At 37.3% G+C, this 14,509-nt stretch overlaps 1 protein-coding gene across 1 annotated transcript in view; it reads left to right on the top strand.

Moving 5' to 3' along the window:
• LOC133530607 (solute carrier family 12 member 9) overlaps positions 1 to 10,158 on the top strand; it is a 39,889-nt gene extending 29,731 nt beyond the window's left edge. The window contains exons 14-20 of the mRNA XM_061868592.1: positions 2,424 to 2,572; positions 3,018 to 3,203; positions 4,103 to 4,284; positions 4,944 to 5,080; positions 5,928 to 6,025; positions 8,262 to 8,379; positions 9,841 to 10,158. Coding sequence (XP_061724576.1) covers positions 2,424 to 2,572; positions 3,018 to 3,203; positions 4,103 to 4,284; positions 4,944 to 5,080; positions 5,928 to 6,025; positions 8,262 to 8,379; positions 9,841 to 9,921 — 951 coding nt within the window. The 3' untranslated portion in view covers positions 9,922 to 10,158. The remainder of the gene's footprint in view (positions 1 to 2,423; positions 2,573 to 3,017; positions 3,204 to 4,102; positions 4,285 to 4,943; positions 5,081 to 5,927; positions 6,026 to 8,261; positions 8,380 to 9,840) is intronic.
• The last annotated feature ends 4,351 nt before the right edge of the window (positions 10,159 to 14,509 follow it).

Raw genomic sequence — 14,509 nt, 5'->3', positions numbered from 1 at the left:
CGTTAAATAAAGATAAAAAAAAGGTAATCTATCTATCGATTGGCTAGAGTCAGCCTAACGAAACTAGATAATTATTAACAATTACATTACAATAATATGAAATAATCTCTCTCGGAAGGGTTTCCACGGAAGACCAGCGTCGGGGTCCCCAAAGGTTCCTTGACATGAAGCTGAGTCGAGACCACTTCAGTGACGCTTTTAATGATAATAAATAAATATTATAGGACATTATTACACAAATTGACTAAGTCCCACAGTAAGCTCAATAAGGCTTGTGTTGAGGGTACTTAGACAACGATATATATAATATATAAATATTTATAAATACTTAAATACATAGAAAACACCCATGACTCAGGAACATATATCCATGCTCATCACGCGAATAAATGCCCTTATCAGGATTTGAACCCGGGACCATCGGCTTCGTAGGCAGGGTCACTACCTACTAGGCCAAAGCGGTCCTCAATAATACGATACCATGTCAGTGCTATTAGTTAAGTTTAAATTAAACGTTTTTGAATAAAGCTTCTTCTATTCTATTCTATTCTAAATAAACAATATTTTGTACAATCGTGATATAATAGAGAGCATTTTAGTCGAGTTTGGACAGCTTGATTATATCACTATTATACACTAGTAGTTTATGTGACTGGTACATAATGCCACACGCGTATTTTAATGCATTTCATTATGTAGCAGTTACATAAACTAGTATTTTCTACGAGTCGACTAAAATAATACTTTTTTAATATATGTATAATGAAAATTAGTAAGTATTTCAGTAGACAAAAATGTAATACACAAAACATAAACACCGTTCTATGGGAGCGCGGCGGCACGTGATTGATCATTTTTTTTAATATAATTGACTACAGCGTATCGAAATGAATATTACAGTTGAGTTGGGAGCCCATACATGAAAAGTACGCAATTATAGTTCGGTATACGAAATCTTAATACAATCATTACAGTTGACGAATAAAAAAATACTCTTTCTCAAACATACTCCAAAATGTATGCGTTAATGAAGACATGAAGTTGTTCATTTATGGCTTTCTACATTACTTCTTGATCTAGGCCAAGAAGTAATGTAGGGAGTTAGTATGAAGCGAACATTATTGTACGCTGCTCTAACTTTTTAAATTTGCTCACTAAGATTAGACTGATAAAGGAAATATTCAGCGACCATTCTCTCTGTAAGCATACTTGCAAAATTAAAAAAAAAAAACAAAACCTATGGTACAGTCAGCGTCAAATACTTCGTAGCAGTCAAAGTAGCCAAATAGTTCGGTACACCATATATTTATTACATTCGTACACCATATATATATTGCTACACAATTCCTCCAAGGAGCCATATCACGCCGTTTTTGAACAAGTCTTCGACTTTGAATATGGTATCACGCAGACATTTACACCTTGCCTGTCTTCTCTTCGGTGTTATAAATTGCAAGTCACCCATGTATCTTCACTCGAAAATTAATATTTCTTCTTTTCACACTCGACACGGCACAAGATCTACTCGACGTTGCCTTTTAGAAGTACATCCTCATAGGACAATTGCCTTTACCGGTTGTTTCCGTTATCTTGCGACCAAATGCTGGAATGATATACCCCCGCCTTTGAGAGAGCTGAAGACCAAAAAATCATTTAAACATAGTTTTTTAGAAAGATCCTCCTCGATAAACAAACCGCTGGTATTCCATACGGCTTTTTGGTCGCAGATTTCAGAATCTAACATGGTGGAGATGGCAGGCAGACACACTGTACACACTGTTCACACCCTTGCTGACTTATTTATTATCACATACGACTTATATATTATAAACATGTAACACACACATACCCTCATTTTATACATCTGCTGTGACCTGGGTTCCGGCAGAAAACCAGTGCTTTACTCGAAAGAGTGAAGAGTATCACTGAGCCGTGACCCTTTTGTCCTGCTGCAACGCACACAGTATGTAGGTAGGTACTTTTATTTTATTTTATTGTTTATTAATTATGCCTATTTTGTTGTCTCAATTTTCTTTTGTGCTATTTTTATTTTGTTCCTGTAATAATTTGTGTTCTTTATGATGATTTAAACTATATATTGTGTGTTTTTGCAGCTGCCAAATAAATGATTTATATATCTATCTATCTATCTATTTAGTATGGTGTACCGAACTATTTGGCCACTTTGACTGCTACGAAGTATTTGACGCTGACTGTACTATATTTATAACCGGTTAAACATGGTGCTCGGATAGCTTTTTCAAATGTCAAGTTCATTTGAGAAAAGAACTATACAATCCTTGGCCGGAACAGGGATTGCAGGACTCGCTTTATCCGGCCTCGTCTACGACTCGGTCGTCTACCGCAATCTCGTCCTGCAATCCGTTACTTCACGACCTCTGCAGTAATACTGTTTGTTCCAGGTGAAAGCATTCGTAGAGCTGTGCCTGGCTCCGTCCGTGCGCAGCGGCGCCGCGCAGCTGGCGCGCCTGGCGGGGCTCGGCGCCATGAAGCCCGACACCGTGCTGCTGGGCTTCCGCGACCAGGCGCCGCCGAGGGACTTCTTCAGGGAGTACGTGCTAATAAATTCATAATTACAAATAAATATTATAGGGACATTCTTACACAAATTGACTAAAAAAATGAACTAAGTCCTACGGTAAGCTCAAGAAGGCTTGTGTTGTGGGTACTACAACCCCTCTGGTGTTGCAGGTGTCCATGGGCGGCGGTAATCGCTTATCATCAGGTGATCCGTCTGCTCGTTTGCCTCCTCTATCATAAAAAAACTCAGACAACGATATATATAATATACAAATACTTAAATACATAGAAAACATCCATGACTCATAAATGCATAAAACGTCTTCTCGACTGATATTAGAATAAACCCCAAATAAAGCCTTTCTTTCTCAGAGACGTTTCTAAATTTAAATGTAATTAAGGTCCTTTAATCTGCTGATTATATCACAAATATTTTATTCTACAACTATAAATTAAAAGTAATCTCTTTATTCCAGTCCCAACTCCCCCTACAAGACGGAGCAGTTCGACACCGAAACCGGCGACGTGTTCCCCCTCCGCGGCGCTGACTCGAAACTCAGCGCTCATGAATACGTGAGGGTCGTCGCTGACGTTCTCAGCGTCAACAAGAACGTCGGGCTGTGCAGGCACTTCCATAAGCTGGACATGGCGGCTGTTGAACGGTAAGCTGTCAAACTCAGCGCTCATGAATGCGTGAGGGTCGTCGCTGACGCTCTCAGCGTCAACAAGAACGTCGGGCTGTGCAGGCATTTCCATAAACTAGACATTGCGGCTGTTGAACGGTAAGCTGTCAAACTCAGCGCTCATTAATACGTGAGGGTCGTCGTTGACGTGCTGAGCGTCAACAAGAACTTCTGTTTAACGAAACGTTAATCAAATTCACACATTGGAATATCAAAAGATCGATAAGCAACAAACTCAGCGCCTCTGAATAAGTGTTTGTGTACTTAGTGTCAATAAAATAATCAAATCACTTCATATATCTAGTGTCTGTAATATGTCAATATTTTCACTTAACAAACGTCACTGTTTAATTAACTTATATTATAGGGAGCGTGCATGAACTGTAGGAGGGCAGCACAGGAGCCGTCAGATTTCTGGCGCGAGGCGTAAATGTGATGTTTATTGTTCCGATGTAGCCCACAAGATGGCAGAACCTACTATGCACAAGAAAACACGTGACGTGTAAATGTACATATTTATGATTCCGATTCAGGCCACAAGATGGTAGACCCTCCAACGCGCACGGTTCCTATAGTCACAAATTACTACAATCAGTGTTTCGACACATACACATGTTATATTATTTAAAAAAGAAAATATTTCAGAACCATCAGAATTCCATAAGACATTGTTAGTACCATCGGGTTAGTAAGTACATAAAATCAAATCAAATCCAAACATAATAAGAATAATAAATAATTAATAATTATTGACATAATAACAATGAAATCATGATTCATAGTAAAAAAAAATAGAAAAAAAAAATTATAGTTACCTTAAAAACGAGCGTAATTAAAAGATAAATGCCACTTAATTAATAATAAATAATTTTGGACAGGAAGTCAGCCGCGCTGAAATACATAGACGTGTGGCTCGTGGAGCCGCTGGCCGCGCACGGCTGCTTCACGGTGCGCGCGCTGTTCGCGCTGCAGCTCAGCGCCGTCGTGCGCTCGGCGCGCGGCTGGCGGCGCCTGGCGCTGCGCGTGTTCGCCAAGCCCGAGCCCGAGCAGGGCGTGCTCGGTGAGTGTCTCCCATCGGAAACATATGTGGAACGAGAGGCAAGGCCGGACCGGTCAACAAAATAAACTTATTTTAACTTTTTTTTTTTTTATACTACGTCAGTGGCAAGCAAGCATACGGCCCGCCTGATGGTAAGCGGCCTCCGTAGCCTATGTACGCCTGCAACTCCAGAGGAGTTACATGCGCGTTGCCGACCCTAAACCCGCCCCCCCTCGTTGAGCTCTGGCAACCTTACTCACCGGCAGGAACACAACACTATGAGTAGGGTCAAGTGTTATTTGGCTGCGGTTTTCTGTAAGGTGGAGGTACTTCCCCAGTTGGGCTCCGCTCTAGATCTGGAATGGCATCCACTGGCTGTGCCCTACCACACAAAGCGAGATGACATTCACAATACCCATACCTCTCTTTTGGACGTAGTTCAAGGACGTACCCGGGTCCTTAATAATATTTACTATTAGAATTATGAGAACCAATTAAGTTATTTTCAGAAAATATTTTAATTTATTTTTATTTCAAGTAGAAACACTACTATATAAATTATAAACTGAAATAAATGTCATATATTAAGAAAAAGTAACCAAGGCCACCTTACCACCTTATCACTTGGTCAGTTTTTCTTAGTATATGACATTTATTTCAGTATATAATAATTGTTTCAGAAGCGGGTAGAACGTTACCAGTAAGCGAAGACGCGTCCCTGGACCCCAGCATAGCGAACCTGGCGCCGGGCAGGCCTGTGCAGGAGCGCCTGCAGCATCTCCTGCGACTGCTGCGTATTAACGCCACGGCGCATGTGGTCAGTACACACAGACAGACACACAAACATACGCACACACAAACACACACACACACACACAGACAGACACACACAGACAAACACACAGGCGCACACCCATGCGCGCATGCGTAACTTAACTTTGTAATTTTGAATATTACCCTATGCATTACATCGCGTAAATTAGACAATTTGCCGATAGATGGCGCTGTACACCATTGTACTTAGTATAGGTACTTCTGATCAATATTCTTTCATCTTTATAGAATTGTATTTACCTAAAAAACAATTGAACTATTTATTATTAACAAGTACTAAAACAAAACATATAATAAACACTACTAAAATTAACTATGAACTAAATATATATATATAAATATATAAATTCACCTATCTTAGGTCCCCTAGATCTGACCCCTGCGGAAGGGTGCCCATAAGGCTGCCCACATTCCCACGCTGAATAGCTATGGCTATTCTTTGGCCTAGAAATGAGCCAGCCCCTAGGATCACCTTATAGTAACATTCAAAGTTTGTACGGAACCCTCGGTGCGCGAGTAAAACGAACTCGCACTTGTCCGGTTTTATTTCTTAGACTACCTCTCTATCACAATCAATTATCTTTAGTTAAACAGTAGACGTATAGGGAGCGTGCATGAACTGTAGGAGGCAGCACAGGAGCCGTCAGATTTTTGGCGCGAGGCGTAAATGTGATGTTTTTTGTTCCGATGTAGCCCACAAGATGGCAGAACCTACTATGCACAAGAAAACACTTGACGTGTAAATGTGCCTGTTTATGGTTCCGATTCAGGCCACAAGATGGCAGACCCTCCAACGCGCACGGTCCCTATAAAATGAACCATGTCTGCAGGTATCGGAGTGGCCGGCGCCGGACGAGACGAGCCGCTGGATGTCCGACAACTCGGACCACTCCATCTACCAGAGGGTACCTCTTACTTACCTGCACAAGTAAGTCTGTCGCTAACACTCTCTCTCATTTTCATTTCTTTATTAATTTTATTTTCCTTTTGTATGAATTCGATATGTTTATGTGTAGAGCTCAACGAGGGGCGGGAGGGGGTTAGGGTCGGCAACGCGCATGTAACTCCTCTGGAGTTGCAGGCGTACATAGGCTACGGATACTGCTTACCATCAGGCGGGCCGTATGCTTGTTTGCCACCGACGTAGTATAAAAAAAAAATGTTTTCTGAAAGAGCTCCGTATTTGTATGATTTGATATGAATTTCTATAAAAAAAAGTAGCTACTGTATGTAATTGCATGATTTCTATAGTAATCTAAATTGTATTTTTGTTTTCATATTTAATGCATGTTAATGATAAGATTTTGAAAAGATGTGTCCCGCCGAGTTTCTTGCCGGTCCATATTGGGATACCCTCCTCCAATTGTGGGGGGATTTAAATCTTCTCGGATCAGAGGTGTAGGGTTAGAGACGGTGTAGCTTTATTTGACTAAATTGAATAATAAACTATCTTTATCTCTTTTTTATACTACGTCGGTGGCAAACAAGCATACGGCCCGCCTGATGGTAAGCAGTAGCCGTAGCCTATGTACGCCTGCAACTCCAGAGGAGTTACATGACCCATGGCAACAATTCATAAAAGTGATGCTAAGTTTGGAATTTTTTTTAAATAAATTAGAATTGGCCGATAGCACAAAAAAAGTACCAAGTCCGGTTACAAAAAAAGTGAAATTTACGTCATCTGATACAAAAATGAGACTGGTGCTATACTCTGTGTCTTTAGGTATTTAAATAATAATAAATAAATAAATATTATAGGACATTAGTACACAACTGACTAAGTCCCACAGTAAGCTCAATAAGGCTTGTGTTGAGGGTACTTAGACAACGATATATATAATATATAAATATTTATAAATACTTAAATACATAGAAAACACCCATGACTCGGGAACAAATATCCATGCTCATCACACGAATAAATGCCCTTACCAGGATTTGAACCCGGGACCATCAGTTTCGTAGGCAGGGTCACTACCCACTAGGCCAAACCGATTGTCTATAAATAAAAGTAAACAAATAATTTGTAAATTTTTCAGGTAATTATAACACTTATGGGTTAACCAACCAAATACAAAACCGCCTGGATCTGTCACTGAACCTGACGTCAACCTACATTATTTGATCATGTAATGTTTCAATCTACTCCCAACTGGCTTAAGGAGCCATTTGAGGAGTATTTTGTTTATTTTTATTTAAATACCTAAAGATACAGAGTATGAATCTGGAACGACATCCGCTGAGCTGTACCCTACCACATAAAGCGAGATGACTTTCAAAGTGCCTATACCTCTCTTTTGGATACCCGGGTCCAGGACGTATCCGGATCCATTTTTAGGGTTCCCAACTCTTCTTCTTCCTCGCGTTGTCCCGGCATTTTGCCACGGCTAATGGGAGCCTGGGGTCCGCTTGACAACTGATCCCAAGATTTGGCGTAGGCTCTAGTTTTTACGAAAGCGACTGCCATCTGACCTTCCAACCCAGAGGGTAAACTAGGCATTGTTGGAATTAGTCCGGTTTCCTCACGATGTTTTCCTTCACCGAAAAGCGACTGGTAAATATCAAATGATATTTTGTACACAAGTTCCGAAAAACTCATTGGTACGAGCCGGGGTTTGAACCCATGACTTCCGGATTGCAAGTCGCACGCTCTTACCGCTAGGCCACCAGCGCCGAACCTCGAAAGGAAAAAACGAAACCCTTATAGGATCACTTTGTTGTCCGTTCGTCTGTCTGTCTGTCAAGATCCCTTTTCTCAGGAACACGTGGAGGTATTAACCTGGAATTTATATCAAACCATATATATATATATTTATATCCCTTGGAGCTGTGAATAAATCAAACTTCTAAATCAAAAGATACAGCCGTTTATGCCGCAAATTTTCGACACTCGCAAGGGAATCAAAACCTACAGGGTACTTCCCGTGAACTCAGAATCTTGAAATTTGGTACGAAGCAACGTCTTATAGCACGGATAAAGGAAAAATTGCGAAAACCGTAAAATTTAATAACATAATATAATAAAAATATTTCTAATAATTGATATGACTGTTGTCGTGATGGGTGAACTTTTACTTATATACCTACAGGTTTGTACGGAACCCTCAGTGCGCGAGTCTGACTCGGTTCGAGCCGGTTTTTCATTGTTTTTGAATAATGAACAGGGTGAACAGTATAATCCGGAGCCGCAGCGGCGGCGAGACGGCGGTCACGTTCCTGCAGCTGCCCGCGCCGCCGCGCCTCGGCGACGCCGACCAAACCGTGTGCGGACAATATTTGCAGGTATTATATATTTTCTCTTGATTTTTACTGATTATTTTTATTATTCTATGGCGACTGACTGACTTTATTCCTAATTTTTCTGATTCTCTAACTATTTATGCTAATGTCTTAATTTCAATTTTGTTATTTTTCAATGTTTAGATTTGACACATTATATTTGCATGCTTGCTTGCAAGCAAAATACACATTGTACCTGAATAGTCCCAACACCTTATGTTACTGTATTTTTGCAAATAAATAAATGATTGATATTTATTTATTATTGCCGTACTAAATACTACATTGTGCAACGAGGGGGGTAAGTGAAATTTTGGACAGTAGGGTGGTAATTAAAGACCCGAGTTTGCAATATTCTTACCCCCGGAGTTACACACAATGTTTGTCATCACACTTTAGAAGAAAAAACTAAATTTTAAGCGGAATAATTCTTAAATACGGTGACATATCAAACATTCGGCCGCCATTTTGTAATTTCTCGACAGGTTAGGCATCGAAGGAACAGACCTATTCGGCATTCAGCCACGATTGAAAATAGTGTAAAAATATTTTAAACGGCTGTTAAATAAATCAAATTAAGTAATTTTAAACATAAACAAAAATATTAAATTATAAACGTCAGTATTTTAAAAGTAATACTCGTTAACGCTACTTAGTTTGTATGAATTAGTGACATAATAAAAAAAAGCAATAATTCCCTAGGAAGTTATAGCTTTATTTTCACAATTCAGAACTCCCGTGGGAACAATATAAGCCTTTGTCATTCGGTACACCTGCATGAAATAAGATCTTTTTCGAGCAAGTGTGATGAAAAATAGTTGATTTGTTTTACAAGGGGGCAAAGTTGTTTAACCGCTCGTGCTAATATTGTCACCCGAGCACGCGAAGGATTCCAAAATTGTACCATGAGCGTAGCGAATTACACTAGCATTCCTTTTACCCTTATTTGCAAAAATAATATTTATTTCGCTATTAGATACAATAATCTTTAAATTAAAATATGTCAGAACTTAAAATCTAAAGGGAACACGTACAAAAGACATTAAAATAAAACTACTAAGAGTTTCTCAAAAAAATACAACTAATTCATTATTTCGTTTCTACTAATTCATTAATTCGACGACCACTTTGGCCTAGTGGGTAGTGACCCTGCCTACGAAGCCGATGGTCCCGGGTTCAAATCCTGGTAAGGGCATTTATTCGTGTGATGAGCATGGATATTTGTTCCTGAGTCATGGGTGTTTTCTATGTATTTAAGTATTTATAAATATTTATATATTATATATATCGTTGTCTAAGTACCCTCAACACAAGCCTTATTGAGCTTACTGTGGGACTTAGTCAATTTGTGTAATAATGTCCTATAATATTTATTTATTTACTATGATGGGGCAGAAACATGAAAATTATTCTGCTGTCTTAAACTGTGATTATTTTTAATTAAATTTATAATACTTTTTGCAGGTTCTAGACGAATTCACTAAAGAGCTCTCCCCGACGATACTGGTGAGGGGACTGAAGCCAGTCACCTCCACGGCTCTGTAAATATAGGACATAAGTTTTACATATCGAAACGAGAGCTTAGGCAAATATCATTGATTGCCTTAGATGTGTTAAATCTAGGACCAGTGTTGGCTGAACGTTAATTAGAATTGACCATATTGAAAAGAAACCATTATATATTGAACCATAAATCGTAACGGACGGTTACCGTTTACAGTTCAATTTGGAATGGTTAATTTTCAATATGATCAATTCTAAATAACATTCGGCCAACACTGTCTAGGACAAATTTATGCTTAGAATTTGACTTATGTATCTACATCTGCTGTTTGGATCCTAATATTATTTCGTAATTCTTTTGGGTATTAGACGCCTGATCAATTTAGTTCTGACAATGCTAAGTCGGGGACAGATTTTTTTCTTAGACTTGACACATCTTTAGGCGAAATTAATTATTCAAATGGGTAGAAACGCAGGTCCAACGAGATTAAGGGAATTAAGAAGTATATATAAACCTATGCTTTGACATTAACTGTATTCAGTTTTAATAACTTATGTTTTAGCTGCCCACATATATACCGTGGGCGGATCAAATCCGACAGATTTGAGCCACGCATACCTGAGGTCATAAGGATCATAAAAATATATATGAGTTTTGGTGAGTCGGCAATTTTTTGACGAAATTTTTGTTTTGCGTTTTCTGCAAACGTCACGTTATTTCTTTTTGCATCTTGGCGCAAAAAAGGCATTGCAACGAATAAGTAAAGTTTTTTTATTATTTACAGGTAAAGATTGCGAATTTCCTTCAAAATCTTACTGTCTGTCAGTATGTTTAAATCAAGTCACACAGTGGCAGCGCCGCAGCCAAAATAGTACATTACGATACAAGTGCGAAAAATAGGAAATAAGAAACGAGTGGCGATAAATTAAAACACGACCGAAGGGAGTGTTTTAAATCGACACGAGTTGCGAATTACCTATTCGCACATGTATCGTACAACGTTTTACAGTACATATGGCCCTTTAAATGTTCGACACAGTAACGTAATATGCTACTTTTCGCACTAGTGCTATAAAGTAGCCCCATATGTACTGTAAAGGTGTTTTTCATTAAGTTATTACAGAAACAAATATTCACAAGAATTGTCACTATCTAAAACAAGACCGATTTCGGAAAATTTTGTATGACATTTTAGTCTCTAAATGCGGTCAAGAATACACCTTTCAAACCTGTCGAGTTTTACCAACCCACGGTGTATATTATATAATACTACCTATATAAAAAGGTCATTTCATAGATTTTGAACCTTTATTTTTTTGACAAGTTTTGATCTGTAGGCGACTAAATGATATTATTACAGATTGAGATTCATTCAATATTATTGACATTTCTCTTAGTTTTAACCGTTATAAATATCTTATTTTATTAAATGACATTTTTAATTATGACACTCTTATGAACTCAGTTTTAATTCGACTTTTAAGTTTATATTTATTATGTGACATAAGTTAAGTAGAGAAAGTGTAAATCAGAACCCCCTGTGTAAATTTATTCGATAGCTTAACGTGACGTACGCGTTTGCGTCAAGTCTCTGTATGGGATTTAGAAACAGCGCGCCAAGCGGGACGTTTTGGAAACTCAATCCCATACAAAATGAGACTTTACGTAACGTACTTCACGTCACGCTATCGAATAACTAGTACTCGTATATTTTATACTACATTGTAAATACGTTAGCTACTACATAAAAATACTAAAGTGAAATTACATATCATGAAAGTTAGATAAATAAAGTGTCTTAAATACATTGTTAATGCGAACATTGTAACGATTTTTTATGTGTTTGACGACCAGTTTGGCCTAGTGGGTAGTGACGAAGTCTACGAAGCCGATTGTCCCAGGTTCAAATCCTGGTAAGGGCATTTATTCGTGTGATGAGCATGGATATTTGTTCCCGAGTCATGGGTGTTTTCCATGTATTTAAGTATTTATAAATATTTATATATTATATATATCGTTGTCTAAGTACCCTCAACACAAGCCTTATTGAGCTTACTGTGGGACTTAGTCAATTTGTGTACTAATGTCCTATAATATTTATTTATTTATGTGTGACAGTGTACAAATATTTTTCATTTCTCATGTTCTGAAAAAGGGTCATTGTTCTTCTAAAAAGTGTGCAGAAAGCCAGAAAGTGGTACGTTTCTGCACTAGAGCATTTTACTTTTAAAGTACGATTTTTGTAATTTTTTTTACGATGTGCAATAAAAGTTTTGTTTGAAATGGACATTTTCCATTCTAAGATTTAACTCCCCATTCCATAAATACCGATATTTTGTACCTTATTGTTAATTGAAAGTTCAAAAAATACTATAAAAGTTTATACTTACTCGTAAAAAAAAGAAATATTATAGGACATTATTACACAAATTGACTAAGTCCCACAGTAAGCTCAACAAGGCTTGTGTTGAGGGTACTTAGACAACGATATATATAATATACAAAATATTTATAAATATATAAATACATAGAAAACACCCATGACTCAGGAACAAATATCCATGCTCATCACACCAATAAATGTCCTTACCAGGATTTGAACCCGGGACTATCAGCTTCGTAGGCAGGGTCACTACCCACTAGGCCAAACCGGTCGTCATGAAAATTATAAAGATAGATCAAAATTATAAAGAAGATAAAAAAAACACATGTATTTCATTTTCCTCGTATTTGAAATGAAAAGTAGTGTGCTAACAGTTTTAATTTATTTTTTTGATAATTATTATAAAATATATTATTTTAATCTTAGTATAATTAAATAAGTATCTAACTCAAGCAATTTAGACACTAATATATTTTCTATTTTACATGCTTACTTTCTTTTTAATTTTAATTAAATAAAGAAAGTAGTCGCCATCTATTACCTTTACCTTACCTACCTTACCTTACTTTACCTTAGGGGGTGGGAAGGTTCAATAAAAGTGACATGCTATCACAACGATAAGGGGGGGGGGGGGTCACAAACTACGTGACGTCACTTTTTATTTCATCTGTAAACGATTTTTTGTAATTCACTGTACAGATAAATAACTAGTTTCTATAATGAAAAATAATTTTTATTCCTAATCGAACTTGGTCTTATTCATTTTCAAATGTTTTATGGAATAGTACATTTCGATGCTAGTGCGGAAAGTATGTCATTACTTCACAAGTACCGAGATATCTTGCCACGAGCCGTAGGCGACTGGCAAGACTCGGGACGAGTGAAGAATGACATTTCCGCACGTGTAGCGAACGACGTTTTTTTAATACAGTTGCGAAAAAATAAGAAAAACAACAAGTATTTTTTATGCATGTTCTATAAGACAGAAACAATTGCATATATAAAATATTATACTATTATTACCTAAGTATCGTTATTTACGATTATTTGTGTATCGTATATTTAAATTACATGACATACTTTCCGCACTAGCATCGAAATGTACTATTGCACGTATTTTGTGGAGTATCCCTTATGACTATGTCCACCACTGTTTTATCGTAATAATCCGTTCAACTTATCTACGCATAGTACGCAATAAGTTAACCCTTTATACGCCCTTATCAACAATTTGGTATTGAATCAATACAAAGACTACGTATAAGTTTATAGTTCGTGTCATCCACGATGACGCGCGGATTTGTCAAATCTAACCTTTAATAACATGATAATATGAAACAAATCACGCGTCTTCGTGAATGACATGATCCATGTTAACGGCACCAGTCATGGGAGATTTTAAGAGAAAATTTGGAGTATTTTTATATTTTCTCGACACCTGTAAAATTTATATCACTATGTTTTCAATGTATTTAATGAAAGACACTGTAATTGGTTTCAATATTATTAACAAATTAAAACTATGTTTTTTTGCTCCAGTCTTGGGATGTATAGCGCCATTAATTTTTAAATAAAGAAAAATCAATTGAAACATCAAACTTAGCAGCTCTATGGCTTTTGTTTGTGGTAAAATGTTGCCAGTGTTTAAAAATTGATGATAATTACTTATATTACAGGATTTGTCTATACCATCGCATTACTGTTGCCTGTTCCATTATAGGGGTGTTTACTGTACAGTCACGTCTGAAAATATCGGTACGAAAAATATGCCAAAAATATGTATACACTACCTTAATATATGGGCAATAAAGTCGAGTATAAATATTTTTGGCACTTTTTCGTATAGATATTTTCAGACGTGACCGTATATGTTTGTTATGACAGTAGAGAAGTAACTTCAACTATAGGTACAACTCGTGTAAACGGCCCATAAAGGCAAATTAAGCCCGATTTAGACGGTTCAAGAACTTGTATACCGGGTGTTTCCTGTAACACGAGCAAATAATTAAACCATAGATTGTACTCCTAAAATGATATAACTTATGATTAACAACTTTTAAAAATTATGAAATGTGTAGATTTTATCTTTTTCATACAAATTTAATATAATATTCAATGTACGCTGACATCAGTGTGTTTGACGTTGCTTGTCACGCTTTAAACGTAACCAAATTCGCAATACATTGCGTCTTAGAATTAACTTCAATGTGTAATAAAAATTAAAATATAAGTTATTTTTAAAAGTC

Source organism: Cydia pomonella, chromosome 23 (assembly GCF_033807575.1).
Source record: "Cydia pomonella isolate Wapato2018A chromosome 23, ilCydPomo1, whole genome shotgun sequence".
NCBI lineage: Eukaryota > Metazoa > Arthropoda > Insecta > Lepidoptera > Tortricidae > Cydia > Cydia pomonella.
The sequence above is the reverse complement of the archived record's forward strand: the minus strand, read 5'-3'. Positions and strand labels throughout refer to the sequence as shown.